Source organism: Artemia franciscana, chromosome 2 (assembly GCF_032884065.1).
Source record: "Artemia franciscana chromosome 2, ASM3288406v1, whole genome shotgun sequence".
NCBI lineage: Eukaryota > Metazoa > Arthropoda > Branchiopoda > Anostraca > Artemiidae > Artemia > Artemia franciscana.
This window is the reverse complement of record NC_088864.1, coordinates 60,915,943-60,937,299: the sequence shown is the minus strand read 5'-3', so window position 1 is coordinate 60,937,299 and position 21,357 is coordinate 60,915,943. Positions and strand designations below refer to the sequence as shown.

The following is a 21,357-nucleotide window of genomic DNA, read 5'->3' as shown; positions in this document are numbered from 1 at the left end:
CCTTAAAAAAGAAAACCAAAAGTTTGAAGCTTAGTCGATATCGTTGTTAGAAATTGAACTTGCTGTAATAATCAATTATCTTTGAATAGACGTTAAATTAAAGACATTAAATTACGTAAAGAGCAAAAACTGGTAATTGCAAAAATATCTGTATATATTTTAACAAGAGATCACAACAATTCAAAATCTTTAAAAAAGGAAACCAGAAGTTGAAACTTAGAAGATATTGTTGTTAGAAACCGGAATTGCTTTAATAATCAAATATCTTTGAAAATTTGCATATATTTGAAAACGGATTACAGCAACTCAAAAACCATGAAAAAGAAAACAAAAAGTTTGAAGCTTCTATTTTTTCTGAATTTTTTGTTCGTTTTAAGTTGTAATGTTGCTTCTTACTTTCAGTTAAAAAAGTTGTTTTTTCATTTAATGCCTGATCATTTTTAAATAATGTTCGGAAATCCAGCTCCCCCTCTATGGAAAATTCTCTTCCCCTACGAAAAAATTTCCCCATGGACAGATTCCTCCACGTAGCTAAAATTTGGGATATTTGCGGAACTAATTTTGTAAGGCATAGTAACAAAACGGCTAAAGAGGACGAAACTATTTTATGAAAATTAAAGTCACAAGATTAGCAATTCTCAAATGACTGAAATGAATGAAAGAAAAGATCTTTAACCCCCCTCATATATGTAATAATTTATGTTCGCTCTATGTTCTAATGTTATTCCTTACTATCAGTTGGAAAAAAAACTTGTTTTTTTTTAATAACAACCACAAGCCAACGACATACAATATTTTGGTTTATTATCACATAAAAAGCATAGTTATGAAGCTGCTTAAGATAAATTAAATGCTAAGATTTGCCGAAAATAACACAAACAAATTATTGTTTATATCGGCCATTATTTAACAAAATTTGAACTTTAGCGCAAAGATCGAAGCATTGACGAGAAAGCGAACTCTTTCATATACCCAATATGAGGGGACTCACCCCTTCTTCAATACCTTGCTCTTTGTGCTAAAGTTCAAATTTTGTTCCAATTCTTTAAGAATGACTCCTGAATCACAAAAAAACGTTTAATTAGGAGATAATAGCTCTTTCTGAAATTTCCAAAACTCCTTTTGCGTAAAAAGCGATGGATTGACGAGAATAGAACCTCCTCACATACGCAAAAATGTCCGTTCATTTAAGTTTTAATGCTGTTCCTTACTTTCAGTTGAAAAAACTATTTTTTATTTAATTTCTTATTGTTTTATATAATTATGGAAGATCAAGCTGGAAATTCTCTTCCCCCATGAAAAATTCCTCCATACATAAATACTCCCACGTAACTTTTTTTCACGTCCTTATTACGAACTGTTTGATAATTCCTGTTCGTTTTAAGTTTTAATGTTGCTCCTTACTATCAGTTAAAAAACTGTTTTCTTTATTTAATTTCTGAACGTTTTTGAATTAAAGCAGGTTTTGATTTTGGCTCACCGTACATGAATAATTAAAACGAAATATACTCATTATATAGAAGTATACGTTTTATATAAACATATTCAAATGGTTCATATATAACTAAAAACTATATATAATCCTAAAATAAACTAACATACAATATATAATATACAATTACTTACATTTGCAATTTGCAACTGCCTTCATCAAACCACGAAAGTAACTGGCAACACGAAAATATTGCGGGCAAACAATACGGGTAAACTTCGTAATTTATAGGTTTACAATTATATGAAGGGTGTTCTCCCCCCCCCTTAAGACCTCGCTCTTCACTCTAAATTGTTACTGAGTACTTAATCTACTAATACTAATGTTACTTAACGAAAATATACTTAATGTTATAAATGCTACGTGTAAAAATTATGGGCAAATGTCACAACTTGTAGCCCTTACTGGTATAAGAAGGTTATTTGTCCCTCCTAAACATCTCACTCTTAAGGTAAATTATTATTTATTCCTTAAATTATTTTTTTAATGGTCTAATTAAGTGACCCTTGTGTTTTAGGAGTCGTTATTAATGAATTGGGATAAAATCCACACATTAGCACAAAGATTGTAATTATGAGAGCAGAAATTACCCCGTATGCGAAGGGTTGCCCTCTCCTCAATACCTTGCTCTTTACGCTATAGCTGCATTGAAGAGGAGGAACCCTTCATATACGGAATAATTTCTTTCGGTTGGAGTTTTAATGTTGCTTCTTATTTTCAGTTAAAAATCTTGTTTTATTTATTTCATTTCTGATCGTTTTCAAATAATACCGGTATATCTGCCTCACCCTCTATAATATACATACCCCTGCCTTCACAAGAAACTCCTCCTTGGAAATTTCATCCAGTGTATAGTGTACCTCCTCCGTCAAATTCCTTCGAGACAGTTCCATCCTCGCTGAAAATCCCCGCTCCCGCGTAAAATCTCTTGCAGACGATTCAGAATGAAATTTTACTTAGTATACTTTCATTTGTAAAAAGACTTTAATTTTTAATCGGTTTCTCAATCACTCTGGAGATACCCCCTTCCGTTTAAATCTTTTCGAAAACCAAAACACGCCGACAATAACCCCCGGATAATTCCCACGGAACATTTTCACATGCAAAATTGAGTTGGCTAAGAGATTGTTAGACAATTAAAAAGAATTTCGTATACGAATTTTTTCAATTCCTCAAGTGAAAATTTTCCCTGGAAAAATCACTCCCTGGAAACTTCCCTCCCGATGGATGATTATCCTCGTTGAAAATTCCAACAGCAGAAAATTCCACCCCCTCCCCCACCCGAAAAATGCATGCTTACCTCCGAATAACCAATACTATATGTAAAACATGGGCAAATTTTGTAACTTAAAAAACTTTTCCAATGGCTGTGGGGGGTCATAATATCTCCAAAGGCATAATTATTCGGCTTTTCAGCCATGCTGAACAAAAATACTATCTCAAAATTTTGATCGTACGATTTTGAGAAAAAATGGGCAGGAAAGGGGCCTAGTTGCCCTCCAATTTTTGGTCACTTAAAAAGGGCCTAGAACTTTTAATTTCTATTGGAACGACCCCTCTCTCGATATTCTAGCACCTGTGTGTCGATACGATCACCACAGGTAAAAACAAACAGAAAAAACAGAAAAAAAAATTAAAATAAACACACAACCGTGATCTCCCTTCTGGCAAAAAATACACATTTCACATTTTTGCAGATAGGAGCTTGAAATCTCTACAGTAGGGTTTTTTGATACACTATATATGATTTTATCATTTTCATTAAGATTCTATGACTTTTACAGGGTGTTCCTCCTTTTTTCGAAAATAAGGCAAATCTTCTCAGGCTCGTAGCCTTGATGGTTTTTTTTTTGGGGGGGGAGGGGGGGGGGGGGTTGATGAGATTTGAAAATAAGGCAAATCTTTTCAGGCTCAAACCTTTGAGGGGTAAAGAAATTTTATGGGAATTTTGTTAATTCCCCCAGTGAAAAATTTCCCCTGGGAAGTTCACTTCCTGGAAAGTTCCCTTCCACGAAAAATTATCCGCGTTAAAATGCCACCTGCAGAATATTCATCCCATCCTGAAAAATCTATGCATACTTCCAAATAACAAATACTATATGTTAACAATGGGCAAACTTTGTAACTTAAAGAACTTTCCCCAGGGCTATGGGGGGTCACAATATCTTCAAAGGCCTTTCAACCATGCTGAACAAAATGGCTATCTCAAATTTTGATCTTACGATTCAGAGAAAAAGGGGTCACTAAAAAGGGCACTAGAACTTTTATTTTAGTTGTAATGACCCCTCTCTCGATATTCTAGCACCTGTGTGTCGATACGATCACCACAGGTAAAAACAAACAGAAAAACAGAAAAAAAATTAAAAATAAACACACAACCGTGATCTCCCTTCTGGCAAAAAAATACACATTTCACATTTTTGCAGATAGGAGCTTGAAATCTCTACAGTAGGGTTTTTTGATACACTTAATATGATTTTGTCATTTTCATTAAGATTCTATGACTTTTACAGGGTGTTCCTCCTTTTTTCGAAAATAAGGCAATCTTCTCAGGCTCGTAGCCTTTGATGGTTTTTTTTTTTGGGGGGGGAGGGGGGGGGGGGATTTGATGAGATTTGAAAATAAGGTAAATCTTTTCAGGCTCAAACCTTTGAGGGGTAAAGAAATTTTATAGGAATTTTGTTAATTCCCCCAGTGAAAAATTTCCCCTGGGAAGTTCACTTCCTGGAAAGTTCCCTTCCACGAAAAATTATCCGCGTTAAAATGCCACCTGCAGAATATTCACCCCATCCTGAAAAATCTATGCATACTTCCAAATAACAAATACTATATGTTAACAATGGGCAGACTTTGTAACTTAAAGAACTTTCCCCAGGGGCTATGGGGGGTCACAATATCTTCAAAGGCCTTTCAACTATGCTGAACAAAATAGCTATCTCAAAATTTTGATCTTACGATTCAGAGAAAAAGGGGTCACTAAAAAGGGCACTAGAACTTTTATTTTAGTTTGAATGATCCCTCCTCGATATTCTAGCACAACTGGGTCGATGCAATCACCCTGGGAGAAAAACAAACAGAAAAAAAAACAAATTAACACGCATCCGTGATCTTTCTTCTGGCATAAAATACAAAAGTCCACATTATTGCACATAGGAGCTTGAAACCTCTACAGTAGGGCTATCTGATATGCTGAATATCATGATGTTAATTTAATTAAGATTCTATGAGTTTTAGGGGGTATCCCTTCTTTTTTCGAAGGCAAATTTTCTCAGGCTCATAACTTTTGACGGTTAAGACTAAAATTAATGAAACTTATATATTTGAAATCAATATAAAAGTTCGATTCTTCTGATATATCTATTGATATCAGAATTCCGTTATTTAGGGGTTTCGGTTACTATTGAGCCGGGTCGCTCCTTACTTACAGTTCGTTACCACGAACTGTTTGACTAAAACTGTCAGTTTAAGTAATTTGAAAGGCAATCAGACAGTTCGGGGTAACAAACTGTCTGTAAACACCGGATCGGTGCAATAGGAACTGAAACTCTAAAAGAAAGAATTTTGATAACAATTAATAAATTTCAAAAATTGCTTGTAGGCTGATTCCAAAAGTATAAAATTTATTCAGTTTAATTTTACCCTTCAGAAGATAAAAGCCTAAAAAAATTTACCTGATTTTCAAAAAATGGGGGAGAACCGCTAAAGAGTCAAACAATCTTAATGAAAATCACACACCAAATTGAGCATATCAGAGAACCCTACTCTAGAGGTTTCAAGCTCCTATCTTGAAAAAACGTGGAATTTTCTATTTTTGTCAGAAGAAAGATCACGGATCTGTGTTTTTCTTCAAGGGTGATAAAATCGAACTAATGGTCCTAGAAAATCGGGACAGGGCATATTTGAACGAAAATCTGAAGTTTTACTGCCCCTTTTAAGTAACCGAAAAGATTGCAGGGCAACTAGTGCCCCTTTCACTCCCCTTTTCCCTAAAGATATCCGATAAAACTTTGAGATAGCCAATTAATTCAACACAGTTGAAAAGTCCAATAGCTACACCATTGGGATGATGTGACAACTCACAGCCCCTGAGAAAGGGCAGTAACTAATGCAATTGGCCCAGTCGTAATCTATGGCATTTTCTATTGAAAAATAAACGGAAATTTCATCTTTTTTGGTGGGGAGGGGGTATTTACACGGGGAACATTTTCTGTTGACAGGAAAGCTTTTGGGGCAAACTTTCCATCGATAATTTTCCATGAAAGGGGGATCTGTGGCATAATTGGAGAACCGATAATAAATTAAACAAAAAACTTGTTTTTTTCGTAAGGAGAATTTCCAAGGGGAAATTGTCGGTAAAAACATTTTATGGGGGATCCTATAATAATTTTCCATGCCAAATTTACCACGGAGGAGATTTTGTGTGGGAAGAGATTTTTCGTAGGACGTTTTCCACTGAAGGTTCAGCCGTTTTTCGAGTGGATTTGAGAAACGGCCAGACATTTAAAATAAACACTGTTGTTGCAAACTCTTTTGCCGATTTGGGCTCTCGAAAAGAAGTAGCTTTTTCGACTGAAACTAAGGAGCAATATTAAAACTTAGAATGAACAAAAATTACCCCTTGTATGGAGGCTACCCCCTCGTCAATCCCTCGCTCGTTACGCTAATGTTTTTAGTTATTTGAAAAGGCTTCTTATTCCAATTTAACGCCCTTATATTTCAGAAGTTGTTCTTAAAGAATTTTGACAAAAAGTCAAGCATAAGCAGCGTAATGAGCGAAGGAATGAGTAGGAAAAGCTCCCCTCACATAGGAACTAATTTTTTCCGTTATATTTCTTAATGTGTTCCTTACTTTCAGTGAAAAAAAAGTTTTTTTTTTCTATTTAATCTTTAAAAAACATTTGTCCTTACCTGTTGGCTATTTCTATTTAAGTCAAACTGATATTTTTAGCAAAGCACTAATCAAAGTAACGTTAAGAGTAGGGGGATCGTGGGTTTGCAGCCCTCGTATTATACAAGATAATTGTAATTCTTTTTAAGTTTTAACATTGGTCTATATTCACTGGATTTTTCATTTTATGTAAGCACATACTACAGATGCTTGTTGCTATTTTACTTACTGTCACTACTAATGATTCGAAGGGTTAACTACATGTTAATATTTAAAACAGAATAGAATAAACAGTAAAAAAAAGTTATCCTACGAAAATAATTTGCATGAACATAAAGAAAAGTTGAACTAGCTTATACAAATCGGGCATTAAAGCAAAAACATGACTAAAACCTAATTTTTCAGGATAAAGAAAGTACATATTCAAAGTTTTTCTCAGGAGAATTTTTAATTGAAAAAAAAAATTCTTGGAAATTCAGTGGATATCTGAAGAATTTGGCTTCATTTCGTATATAAGGTGTGAAATTGTGTCGAATATTCTTTGAGCTACAGGGGCTGGATATTTTACATCTCATGACTAATGGGTTTAGTTACCTTCATTAAAATGAATAGGGATCTGAAATTTTGATCCTTGTAGTTTAGTTAAATGAAAAGTATCAAATACACCGTTTGTTTTTGGCACGATTTAATAAATAAAAAATTACAACCTAACAAGCATTATAAGAAATAGTTTTTCCAAATGAAATGACCCGTGCCAATGTGCTCTCTAAGCGGAATTTCCAAGATGGCAGCAGAAGACAAGCTTTCCAAATATTTTACTGCTAAGAATTATAAAGCTATTCATAGGAAGTAGTCTTAGCTTAGATTTAAACGTTGTAGTAGAACAAAGAATAGACTGAAATATATAAAGGATATAAATGCAAAATGTTATTTTATATGAAAAATATAAAATATTATATCCTATATATATATATATATATGTATATATATATATATATATATATATATATATATATATATATATATATATATATATATATATATATATATATATATATATACATATATATATATATATATATATATATATATATATATATATATATATATATATATATATATATATATATATATATATAATGACGAAGACCACACTGCCTTTCCATAATACAACAACAAAAGAGAGAATAATGAGGACTTTTTTTCCCAAGACAGTGAACCAACAAAACCTATTTGAATATTTCGGCCCTATATCTAAGAGCCGTCTTCAGCAAAGAAAATAAACAATAAAACACTTACAATAAAAAGTTCTCAATTAAAAATCCATTTTTTCAAATAGCCTTGGCATCATTACTTCTTAACAAAAAGTTCAGCCAAGACTGTGTGATAAAAGCTAACATTTTACAAGATAAAAAGGTTCATTCATTTCATAACTGTATTTATTAAAAATTGGAATGATTTCTTATTGCGATTAAATAAAAAAAAACAGTTATTTTAACTGAAAGTAAGGAGCGACATTAAAACTTAAAACGAACAGAAATTACTCCGTATATGAAATGGGTTGTCCCCCTCCGCAGTCCCCTCGCTCTTTACGCTAAAGTTTTTAATTGTTTTAAAAAGTAGAATTGTGGCAAAGAGTCAAACTTTAGCGTAAACAGCGAGGGGACTGCGGAGGGGACAACCCATTTCAATACGGAGTAATTTCTGTTCGTTTTAAGTTTTAATGTCGCTCCTTACTTTCAGTTAAAAAAACTAGTTTTTTTTTTATTTAATTTCTGAACGTTTTTGAATTAATGCATGTTTGATTTTGGCTCTCCGCACATAAAATATTGAAATGAAATTAGTATATTAATTTTGTTTTGGCTAAATGGCTTTCTCTTAGTTTTGATCAGACGATTTTGAGAAATAAGGGGTGGGGAAGGAGGCCTAGCTGCCTCCAATTTTTCGGTTACTTAAAAAGCTACTAGAACTTTTAATTTTCAACGAACGTTTTTATTAGTAAAAAATATACGTAACTTAAGAATTAACTTACGTAACAAACTTTTATATTCTTATATTTTTATTATGTGTACGAGGGGGTTTGTACCCTCGTTAATACCTTGCTCTTTACACTAAATCGTAAGTTTTGTCCCAAATTCTTTAAGAATGACCCCTGAATCAAAAAGGCCTTAGAATAAATAGTTGAAATTACTAAAAATATTTTAGCATAAAGAGCGAGGTATTTATATCTTCCTAAATACCTCCCTCTTTATGCTAAAGTATTTTTAGAACCCCTCATATGCGTAGTAATCTCTGTTCGTTTTAAATTTCAATGCTATTCCTTACTTTCATTTGAAAAAACGTTTTCATGTTTATTATTTCATTGTTTTTTATAGTAATGCTAGAAAATCCTGCGCCCTTTTCATTGAATTTTTCTTCCCCCATGACATATTCCTCAAAGGAAAGATCCTCCCACAAAGCCCTCTCCCATCAACCCAACCCCCCAAACCAAAAAATCCCCCTGAAAACGTCTGTACACTTCCCAATAACCATTACTATATGTAAACACTGGTCAAAGTTACTTGCAGCCCCTCCCCCAGCGATTGTGGGGGAGTAAGTCATTCCCAAAGACATAGTTATTATGGTTTTCGACTATGTGGAACAAAATGGCAATCTCAAAATTTTAATCTGTTGACTTTTGGAAAAAATTAGCGTGGGAGGGGGCCTATTTGCCCTCCAATTTTTTATCACTTAAAAAGGGCACTAGAACTTTTCATTTCCGTAAGAAGAGGCCTCTTGCGACACTCTAAGACCACTTGGTCAATACGATGACCCCTGGGGAAAAGAAAAAAACAACAACAAACCAACAAATAAACACGCACCTGTGATTTGTCTTCTGGCAAAAAATATGAAATTCCACTTTTTTCAAGATAGGAACTTGAAATTTTTGCTATAGAGTTCTCTGATATGCCGAATGCGATAGTATGATTTTTGTTAAGATTCTATGTCTTTCAGGGGATGTTTCCCCCTTTTTTCGAAAATAGGGCAAATTTTCTCAGGCTCGTAACTTTTGATGGGTAAAACTAAAATTGATGAAACTTGAGCCGGGTTGCTCCTTACTACAGTTCTTTACCACGAACTGTTTGAAAGAAAATAATTCTGTATTTCGGGGCTTCTGACATTATTACTCCTTTGCGGAAATTAGGCTCAAATTGGAAAAGGATTATATTTTTTCTCTGGGCCCCTTCTACCTCTTAGCTCGTTTATTTTCCTGTTAGTTTTCACCTGTTTTCGCTTTATAGATGTTGTATCTCTTAGCAGTTCTTTCGTTTTTTGAGTTATGGTTGTGGTATATATGTTTTATCGCTCGTATAGTTGTGTTATTTTCAAATTATACTCCATAATAGAGAGGCTCCGAACACCCAACATTGTATATTAAGCTCTGAATTTGACGTTTTTTTCTAACGTGACCAGATTCGTCCTGCGCCCTTTTCATTGAATTTTTCCCCATGACATATTTCTCCAGGGAAAGATCCTCCCAAATAGCCCCCTCTCTCAACCCCTACCCCCAAAACCAAAAAAAAATCCCCCTGAAAACGTCTGTACACTTCCCAATAACCATTATTATATGTAAACACTGGTCAAAGTTTGTAACTTGCAGCTCCTCCCCCAGGGACTGTGGGAGAGTAAGTCATCCCCAAATACATAGTTATTATGATTTTCGACTATGCTGAACGAAATGGCTATCTCAAAATTTTGATCCGTTGACTTTGGGAAAAAAATGAGCGTAGGAGGGGGCCTAGATGCCCTCCAATTTTTTTGGTCACTTAAAAAGGGCACTAGAACTTTTCATTTCCGTTAGAATGAGCCCTCTTGCGACATTCTAGGACCACTTGGTCGACACGATGACCCCTGGGAAAAAAATAACAAAAAACAAATAAACACACACCCGTGATTGTCAATTTTTTAGAGTTTTGGTTACTATTGAGCCGGATCGCTCCTTACTACAGTTCGTACCACGAACTGTTTGAATGGTAGAAAATCCTGCGCCCTTTTTCATTGAATTTTTCTTCCCCCATGACAGATTCCTCCAAGGAAAGATCCTCCAACATAGCCCCCTCCCCTAAGCCCCATCCCCAAACAAAATAAAATCCCCCTGAAAACGTCTGTACACTTCCCAATAACCATTACTATATGTAAAAACTGCTCAAAGTTTGTAACTTTCAGCCCCTCCCCAAGGGATTTTGGGGGAGTAAGTCATCCCCAAAGACATAGTTATTATAGTTTTCGACTATGCTGAACAAAATGGCTATCTCAAAATTTTGATTTGTTAACTTTGGGAAACAAATGAGCGTGGGAGGGGGCCTAGAAGCCCTCCAATTTTTTGGTCACTTAAAAAGGGCACTAGAACTTTTCATTTCCGTTAGAATGAGCCCTCTTGCGACATTCTAGGACCACATTGTCGATACGATGACCCCTGGAGAAAAGAAAAAAACAAAACAAACAAACAAATAAACACACACCCGTGATTTGTCTTCTGGCAAAAAATACAAAATTCCACATTTTTGTAGATAGGAGCTTGAAACTTCTACAGTATGGTTCTCTGATACGCTGAATCTGATGGTATCATTTTCGTTAAGATACGACTACGACTTTTACCGACTCTACGATACGACTCTACGACTTTTAGGGGGTGTTTCCCCCTATTTTCTTAAATAAGGCAAATTTTCTCAGGCTCGTAACTTTTGATGAGTAAAACTAAACTTGATGAAACTTATATATTAAAATCAGCATTAAAATGCGATTCTTTTGATGTAGCTATTGACATCAAAATTCAATTTTTTAGAGTTTTGGTTACTATTGAGCCGGGTCGCTCCTTACTACAGTTCGTTACCACGAACTGTTTGATATTTGCCTTCTCTGCAGCTAATCTGACACCTCTTTTGGGATTGGGCTTGTTTTTGTTCGTTCCTATCTTTGTTTTATGTTAAATTATATTATTTTCTATAATTAATTTTGTGTACATAGGGTTGAGTGTGTCTTCACCCAAGACTATTTAGGATGTATTATTATTTAAGTTTCGTTTGATTTTGATTGCCTCGCGGACAGTTTGTTTGTCCGCGAGGACAAACAAACTGTTTGTCTATTCCAATAATAATATTCCAATAATAGGAATTTCTTCGTTCCTATTCCAAATATACACACTCTGGGCCGAAATATTCAAATAGGTTTTGTTGGTTCACTGTCTTGGGAAAAAAGTCCTCATTATTCTCTCTTTTGTTGTTGCATTATGGAAATGCAGTTTGGTCTTTTACAGGGTTGAAATATGAGCCTCAAGTGGTCAACCCAGTTTACAATACTAAGATAAGTCCTGGACCTGCGATTGTAAATATTCCATCTAAAAACCTTAGCTATGTTGAAGAAAAAGTCCTAGAACAAGGGCCAAAATTTTCGTTTTTACCGAAACAAGTTCCAGTTGGCAGACTTGGTAGCATCTTTAGAATCCTCTCTCCACAAATGTAGTGCTCTTGTTTCAAAACCGGATACAGTTAGATCTTGTTTAATTAACACTCTTTACAACACTTCATTAAAACTTCCTAATTCTCCGGGGGCACAGGCGGGATATATAAATGACGACCGGGACACTCAAAGAGAAATTACAAACTGGGATACCGGGACACAAATGATGCATGTTCAAGAGTCAGTAAACCTGACAATCTATTTATATGCAAAGACAATGGGACAGCGAAGAATGTTGTATATTCGCATGTTTTACGTAGTTAAAAACATATATATAGGATTGAGCTGTATGCGTCATGAAGCTGTTTGTCGACTGACGTCATGTTTGTCAACTGATGAAATTACATACTGGGACACCGGGAAACAAATGACGACCGGACACAGGGAATATAAATGACGACCGGGAACCTCAAAGAGAAATTACAGACTGGACACCCGGACACAAATCACGACCGGGACACGGAATATAAATGACGACCGGGACATAGGGACACAACTACAACGGGGACGCCGGGGGCACAGGCGGGATATATAAATGACGACCGGGACACAGGGATTGTTCGAATAGAAATTACAGACCGGGACACAAATGACGACCGGGACACAGGGAATATAAATGACAACAGGGACACTGAAAGAGAAATTACAAACTGGGATACTGGGACACAAATGTTGCATGTTCAAGAGTCAGTAAACCTGACAATCTATTTATATGCACATACAATGGGGACAGCGAAGAATGTTATATATTCGCATGTTTTACGTAGTTAAAAACATATATATATATATATAAAAAACATATATATATATATATATATATATATATATATATATATATATATATATATCTATTCACAGGTTGGACACAGGGACACAACTACAATGGCACGTAACTAATATGGCGCGTAACGACTTACGCGCGCGGGGGGCTTGGGGGGACGAGAAGCGCTCCACCAACTAGGTGTTGGGGTGGCGCGAAGCGCCACCCCAACAGCTAGTTATGAATAAAGTGATTATGATGGTAAAATTCAGTCACATATAAATGATACAACCACTTATGTTAAATCAAACCATGACCAGACTGATCAATTTGCTCAAAAAGCAAAAAAAGAATTAAAAACTTTGAAAGAAAATGGCAGAGTCACTCCACAGTTGTCCCTCGTGGTGTTTTTTGCTCAAAAATTTATGGATGACCAAATTGCACAAACAAGGCATTCCTCTAAGACCCATTGTAGCTAGTACAAAATCACCTGCCTCAAACATTGGAAAATGGTTATGCACTGCATTTAAACCTGTTTCACTCCCAAATATCTTACATAAGAAAATCAGTTGATCTTTTGGAAAAATTGAAACAAACAGACATTTCTAAAAATTCCATATTAAGCAGCTTTAACATAGTTTTTATGTATACTAGTATTGATGTTTCAAAATCTGAACAATTATTACAAAACAAACTGGAAAACAATTACCATCCAATCGAACAGTCAGCAATAGGTCTAGACATTGATGTTCTCATGCATTTAGTTAAATTATGCAACAAATATTCCATGCACTTACAGTTTCGAGATTCATATTACAAACAGGTAAGGGGTCTTCTCTATGGGAGCACCTCTATCAGGCCTATTCGCAAATATTTTCGTCAAGAATCTTGAAAATTGGGCCCTAGATTCGTATTTTCTTAATCATGTGTTTTGGGGACGTTTCATGGACGACGTAATTTCAGTTTGGAATTATGGCGAAAGTGAACTTAAAAGTTTTCTAGAACATTTAAATACTTACGATAGAAACCTGCAATTCACTCTAGGGACCGAAAGAGATGGAAAAATACCTTTTTTAGATGTATTGATAATACGCAGTGTGAATAAACTTGATTTTACGGTTTACAGAAAACCTACGCATAATAATAGATACCTTCACTCAAATCTACCATCCTCCAGAGGTTAAAAGATGTGTGGTAATATCTCTTGCGGATAGAGTACTTAATATCTGTTCAGAATATGTTAAAAAAAGAATTAAATTTTATTACAGACATACTTTTTGGCAACGGGTACCCAATTTCTCTCATAAATACTGTTATTGCTCAAAGATTAAAGATGAATTTTTCTGAAGCCTTAAACTCCACACCAGTAAATGATTCGAATAAACCCAAAAGCACGATTTACCTACCTTATATTCCGAAAATTACTTCAAAACTGAAAAACGTTTGTTTAAAGAACAATTTACGTGTTGTATTCACAAGCAATTTAAGTATAATGAATCTTGTCAATTCTGGTAAGGATAAAACCCCAGTTACTCGTCTACGAGGGGTGTATCAAATACCATGTAGTTGTGGAAATTATTACATTGGTTGAACCCACCAGAATTTAGGAACAAGATTACAGCACACAAAGAAAGTATTGAAAAGGCATTAAAATCTAAAATAACTCCATATCTTTCGATTCAGCGTTAAGTAATCATATTTTTGAAAATTCAAACCATTATGTTCTATTTGACGAAACAATTCTAATTAGCAATGACCTAGGAATCAAACAAACTGTCCGCGAGGCAATCGAAACCAAACGAAACTTAAATAATAATACATCCTTAAATAGAGACTTGGGTGAATACACACTCAACCCTATGTACACAAAATTAATTATAGTATATAATCTAATTCAAAATAAAACAAAAATAGGAACGAACAACAAATAAGCCCATTCCCAAAGAAACTATTAGATTAGCTGCAGAGAAGGCAAATATCAAACAGTTCGTGGTAACGAACTGTAGTAAGGAGCGACCCGGCTCAATAGTAACCAAAACTCTAAAAAATGGAATTTTGATACCAATAGCTACATCAAAAGAATCGCATTTTAATGTTGATTTTAAATATATAAGTTTCATCAAGTTTAGTTTTACCCATCAAAAGTTACGAGCCTGAGAATATTTGTGTTATTTTAGAAAATAGGGGGAAACACCCCCTAAAAGTCATATAATCTTAACGAAAATCACACCATCAGATTATCGTATCAGAAAACCCTACTTTAAAAGTTTCAAGCTCATATCTATAAAATGTGGAATTTTGCATTTTTTGCCAGAAGGCAGATCATGGATGCGTGTTTATTCGTTTTTTTTTTTTTTTCCCAGGGTGATCGTATCGACTCAGTTGTCCTAGAATGTTGCAAGAGGGCTCATTCTAACGGAAATGAAAAGTTCCAGTGCCCTTTTTAAGTGACCAAAAAAATTAGAGGGCACCTAGGCCACCTCCACGCTAATTATTTTCTCAAAGTCAACGGATCAAAATTCTGAGATAGCCCATTTTATTCAGCGTAGTCGAAAAACCTTATAACTATGTCTTTATGAACGACTTACTCCCCAGAGTCCCCCGTGGGAGGGGCACAAGCTACAAACTTTGACCAGTGCTTACATATAGTAATTTATTTATTTATTATTACAATAGCGGTAAGCATTAATGCTTGTCGCAAAAACACAAAAACACAAAATCATAATACTAATCTAAAGTAAATTGGCAACGACAAATTAAACAGCAAAAACTTTTCGAACACTCTCTGCCTCGACAACCTCCAAAGGCAAACCATTCCGTGGTCTGGCAACTCTACTAACAAAAGATAATTGACCAATTTTTTTCAGCGGTTTTGGGGGATATAATTTATAATCATGCTGACGAGTAGAGTGATAATGGCTAAATTTAACAAATAAATTTGGATCAACATCATCCACTCCTTTAATTATACGAAACACATTTACAAGGTCATTGCGACGTCTACGAAACTTCAACGACGGGAGTTGAAGCCTAGAAAGTCTCTGCGGATAAGAAAGGCGCTGAAGGTATGGGACCAATCTAGTGGCCCTTCTCTGAACCTTTTTCTATCCTATGCTCATCCGTTAGACTTAATGGAAACCAAACAGAAGTATTATACTCAAGAAGAGGGCGGACCATTGATTTGTATAGTAGTAAGAAATTACGAAGGTTGAACCTACTAAAGCTTCTCCATATAGACGATAAACGATAATTCACATTCTTTACAATTTCCGAAACGTGCTTATCAAATTTCAATTGGGTATCAAAGTAAACACCAAGGTCACGCACTATTTCGTTAGAGGGGAATTTGTATGCCAGACAGCTGGTAAGTATGCACAGGTGGGAGTTTACGAGCATAGTGTAGAACAATACACTTAGAAGGGCTTATGAACATGGAATTAGATTCTCACCAATAAGTTAGAGAGTCAAGATCCTCCTGTAAAAGTTGCACATCGTTTTGGTCTCGTACTGGTAGATAAAGTTTTACATCATCCGCGAACATCTTGACAGTAGAATGCTGAACAGAGGAAGGCAGATCATTAATAAATAAACAAAATAAAATTGGACCCAGGCAGCTACCCTGGGGGACTCCGCTTAACACATCAATTGAAGATGACATAGCTTCACCAACAACAACCTGCTGAGTTCGTCCATTTAGATAATCAGAAATAAATGCAATTGTTTTTTTTACCCAATTTATAAGCTGCACATTTTTTAAGAAGGGTGGGTATTGAGACTTTGTCGAATGCCTTCGAGAAGTCGATGTAAATGCAGTCAAAGGGTAGAGCTAAATCGGCAAAACGTTGAAAATCCAAAGTAACCTCAACAAGCTGAGTATTACAAGACCTATTTTTTCGGAAACCATACTGAGCTGGATTCCAAAGATGATTTCCGTCAAAATACTTTTGAAAGCGTGAAACACTCAACTTTTCCATCACTCGGCAAAAATAGACGTGATTGAAATTGGCCGATAATTTTTAAAATCTGACCTGGAGCCACTTTTGTGAAGCGGCTTTACCAAGGCCTTCTTCCACCCTGACGGACACAGTCCATGTGCCAAAAGATAAGTTAAATATATAGGTAAGTGGTTCTGCAATTTCATGAGCAATTTGTCTTATCATTATATCCGGGAAACCGTCTATATCCGGCGCTTTAGACGTATCCATTTTATAAGAATAGTATAAACTTCAGTCAATGAGAAACCTGAATCATCAAATGGAACAAGAATGTCCGGTGACGCAATCGACTCTACTTGAGATGCAAAATTAGCTTCATTTGAATGAATTGGCTGTGTTTTAACAAAAACTGAAGAAAAAATTTGGTTAAAAATAAGAGCCTTCTCAGAATCACTATCAATCTTTTGGTGTATATCCTGATGTGTGAACGTAGATGAAGATGGTGCAAGGTTAGGCTTATTCTTTTTACATATTTCCAAAATATTTTAGGTGATGCGGTGCTTGAGTGAATAATACGCGACTCAAGCTCTTCACGATTAGCCCTAAGAAGCCGAGTGACCTTGTTTCTCGCTAGTGAATACGCATGCCATTCATCTGAATCCTCTTGCAACTGAGTATCCAAATGCCCTTGTCTGACTACTTTACTATGTCGTGACTCAATATAAGACCGCCAAAGACCTATTTTTTTCACGTATTGCTTGGAGTATGTGTCTTGGAAGTTTAGGATTATTTCTGCGACCGGAAAAATTCCTCACCAAAGGAATAAATTTATCCCTACATTCTCTCAACACCTTTTTTACAAAATCAAACGCAGTGTCCGGAGAAACATGATTATTTTTTAGTTCATACATGATATTAATAGACGAAATAAATTGTCGTATTGAATCATAATCGGCTTTAGCATAATCATGCCGATAAAACTCAAAACCTCTCTGTTGAGCATCATATTCATGTAAACATCTAACACAACATGATCACTTTTACCTAAAGGCGGACGGAAATCTACACTCAAAATATCATCGATTGACTTGGTAATAACCAGATCTAAAATCGATGGAATAGCATCATTCCTGGCTCGAGTTAGCCTAACAATATGTTGGTATAAGTACAGATCATCCAATCTATCTAAAAATTGCTGCTCATACGATGAAGTGGACAAAGTCGTACTATGCGCACTCCAATCTATCAAAGGTACATTGAAGTCACCTAGAATAAGGAACTTTGAACTACGACCAACAAGACGAGAAATACACGCTAGAATATTGGCATTATTAACTGGACTCGATAAATTCACAGTAGGACTGCGATAAAAAGCTGATGTAAGTACTATGATAAGGCAATTAACATCAACCAAAAGACACTCCGACACTGAGTCTACTAACAAATCAACAACCACAGAAAACTTAATAGAACAATGAATATAAATACAAATCCCTCTTTTAGCTGAATTATTAGATACTAAATTATATTGTGGTAGCGGCTGAAAAAAAATAGACGGGTCACTGAAATGTTTTGGTAAAACTTCGATAACAACAACTAAATGCGGTTTACGTTGCTTTATTAGCTCACTAAACTCTTCCCATTTAGATGACAGGCAGTCTGCATTTGTATATGTCACCAAAAATTTATCACTCAGACACCAACTTTTTTAGGAAGTCACTCTTCGATGCTCGCGTAGCTATTTGGGGTTTCACGAAAAGAGTTATTATTCACGAGGGCTAGTCCGTTTTTGCTACGTTTTATTTTTCCAGTTAGTTTCGCCAGCGTCCAATTTCGATTTCAGCTCCTGTTTCAGGGCATCGTACTTCTTTTTTCCAACAGTTCAATCGTAGTACGATCATGAGAGACTTTGAACAAGGGTATGTAGCTTTGATACTAGCAGTCTCGGACATCAGAAAGAAACAAGCTGTATCACGTTCTACCGGTGTCTTGAACATCAACTTAATAGGCCTGATCTTACCAGGTGTATTTTTACCAAGTCTAACTGAGTAGCTACATTTCGCAGGGCAAAGTACAAGTAGCTTGTCGTTGAAAAATTGGCAATCGGTTTCGTTTTGTTGTCTACGAGATGACAAAGTAGCGTCTTCAGCTAAACCAAACACGATCAGGTGTTTTTGTTTTTCCACAATATCTGACACATAAAATGAACTTAAGTTCGAGCTACTGACACTGATTTCCTCTTCCTTTTTCACAAATTTTTCAGTTAGGCTTTTTTCCAAGCTCTGACACTTCATCCCTATTAGGTTCTCGGTAAAATACTGGACGTCGGAAAGTGTGCAATTATTTTTCAGGTCTTTCTCAATTTCAGCTACTTTCCGTTGGATAGGCTCTAATAAAGCGCAAAACTTATCCTCCATCACCTTAAATGACGTTTGAATTTCACCTCTCAAAATATCTTTAATTTCTGCAGATGTCAGCCCTTGGTTGATCGTGTTTTTCTTTTGTTTACATACGGGGCAGAACCAAAGTGACCCGAGCCTCTGAGTCATTTTTGTGAATAAGTTGTATTCCGGCTCTGTCATTTCCAAGCATACGATGCATACCCAGGATTCGCATGAGTCGCAAAGCAATGCAAAATCGTCTTCTTGCAAGTTGGAGTCACAACCTTTGCACTCATCAACACCTTTTTTGGGCGAATGTCTTGGTCTTTTTTGGGCAACTGTGTTAGACGATCCTTTATTTTTCTCCATAACTCTATCGTTCTAATAGTGACAAAAGTGCGCGCGCGCTAATTTTGAAACCAAGCGTGCACGTGGGGCTAATTAAAACAAGGTCAAACAAAATAGTCCTTAGATAACAAGATTGACCTTAAAAATGCGAGTTAGGGTAATACACCACTCTATAGGGACACTTATTAGCAAAGCAGGTAAGCAGATTGATACTTATTTTCTCTGATTTTTGAAGATTTTTGGATTACACTTAGATAAGACAAGAAAACAACATTTGCCAATATATGAGTCTTTGGGAACGACTTACTCCCCCAGATTCCCCTCGGGAGGGGCAACAAGCTACAAACTTTGACCAGTGCTTACATATAGTAATGGTTATTGGGAAGTGTACAGGTGTTTTCAGGAGGATTTTTTTGGTTGGGGGGAGGGGTTGAGAAGAGGGGGATATGCTGGGGGAACTTTCCATCGAGAATTTGAAATGGGAGAAGAAAATTTCCATGAAGGGAGAGCAGGATTTACTAGCTTTATTTAAAAAAAAAACAATTAAAAAATAAATATGAAAAGTTTTTTCAGCTGGAAGTAAGGGACAGCATTAAAACTTAAAACAGAAACAAAAATTGTTACCCATATGAGGGGCTCACCTCCTTCTAATAACTCGCTCTTTACGCTAAAGAATTTTTAGTAATTTCAACTATTATTCTACGGCTTTTGTGATTCAGGGGTCATTCTTAATGAATTAGGACAAAATTTAAGCTTTAGTGTAAAGAGCGAGGTAATGACGAGGGGGCGAACCCCCTCATATATGTAATTAAATCATGAGAATACAAAACTTCTTTACGTAAGCTAATTTGTAAGTTACGTAAATCTTTTACTAATAAAAACGATTCGTAAAACATTAAAAGTTCTAGTTGCCTTTTTAATTAACCAAAAAATCGGAGGGCAATTAGGCTCCCCCCCCCGCTCTTTTTTTCTCAAAATCATTCGATCAAAATTATGAGAAAGTCATTTAGCCAAAAAAAAAAAAAAAAAAAAAATCAAATTTCGTTTTGATTATTCCTCTGCGGAGAGCCAAAATCAAAACATGCATTGATTCAAAAACGTTCAGAAATTAAATAAAAAATACAAGTTTTTTTTAACTGAAAGTAAGGAGCGACATTAAAACTTAAAACGAACAGAAACTACTTCGTATATGACAGAGGCTGCTTCCTCATCAACGCCCCGCTCTTTACGGTAAAGTTTTTTACTGTTTTAAAAAGAAGAATTGAGAGAAAGAGTCAAACTTTAGCGTAAAGAGTGGAGCGTTGATGAGGAAGCAGACTCTTTCATATACGAAGTAATTTCTGTTCGTTTTAAGTTTTAATGTCGCTCCTTACTTTCAGTTAAAAAAACTTGTTTTTTTATATTTAATTGCAATAAGAAATCATTCCAATTTTTAATAAATTAAATAAAAAAAACTAGTTTTTATAACTGAAAGTATGGAGCGACATTAAAACTTAAAACGAACAGAAATTACTCCGTATATGAAATGGGTTGTCCCCTCCGCAATCCCTCGCTCTTTACGCTAAAGCTTTTAATTGTTTTAAAAAGTGGAATTGTGGCAAAGAGTCAAACTTTAGCGTAAAGAGCGAGGGATTGCGGAGGGGACAACCAATTTCATATACGGTGTAATTTCTGTTCGTTCTAAGTTTTAATGTCGCTCCTTACTTTCAGTTAAAAAAAACTAGTTTTTTTTATTTAATTTCTGAACGTTTTTGAATTAATGCATGTTTGATTTTTGGCTCTCCGCACATAAATTATTGAAATGAAAATTTGTACATTAATTTTTTTTTTTTGGCTAAATGGCTTTCTCTTAGTTTTGATCAGATAATTTTGAGAAATAAGGGGTGGGGAAGGAGGCCTAGCTGCCCTCCAATTTTTCGGTTACTTAAAAAGGCTACTAGCTTTTAATTTTTAACGAACGTTTTATTAGTAAATAATATGCGTAACTTAAGAATTAACTTACGTAACAAACTTTTATATTCTTATATTTTTATTATGTGTACGAGGGGGTTTTT

General features: G+C 35.3%; 1 protein-coding gene across 1 annotated transcript in view; it reads right to left on the bottom strand.

Annotated features, from left to right (window-relative positions):
* Positions 1 to 16,844, bottom strand: part of LOC136035330 (uncharacterized) — a 50,521-nt gene extending 33,677 nt beyond the window's left edge. The window contains exon 1 of the mRNA XM_065717064.1: positions 16,668 to 16,844. Within this exon, the coding sequence (XP_065573136.1) occupies positions 16,668 to 16,844 (177 nt within the window). The remainder of the gene's footprint in view (positions 1 to 16,667) is intronic.
* Positions 16,845 to 21,357: the final 4,513 nt, after the last annotated feature.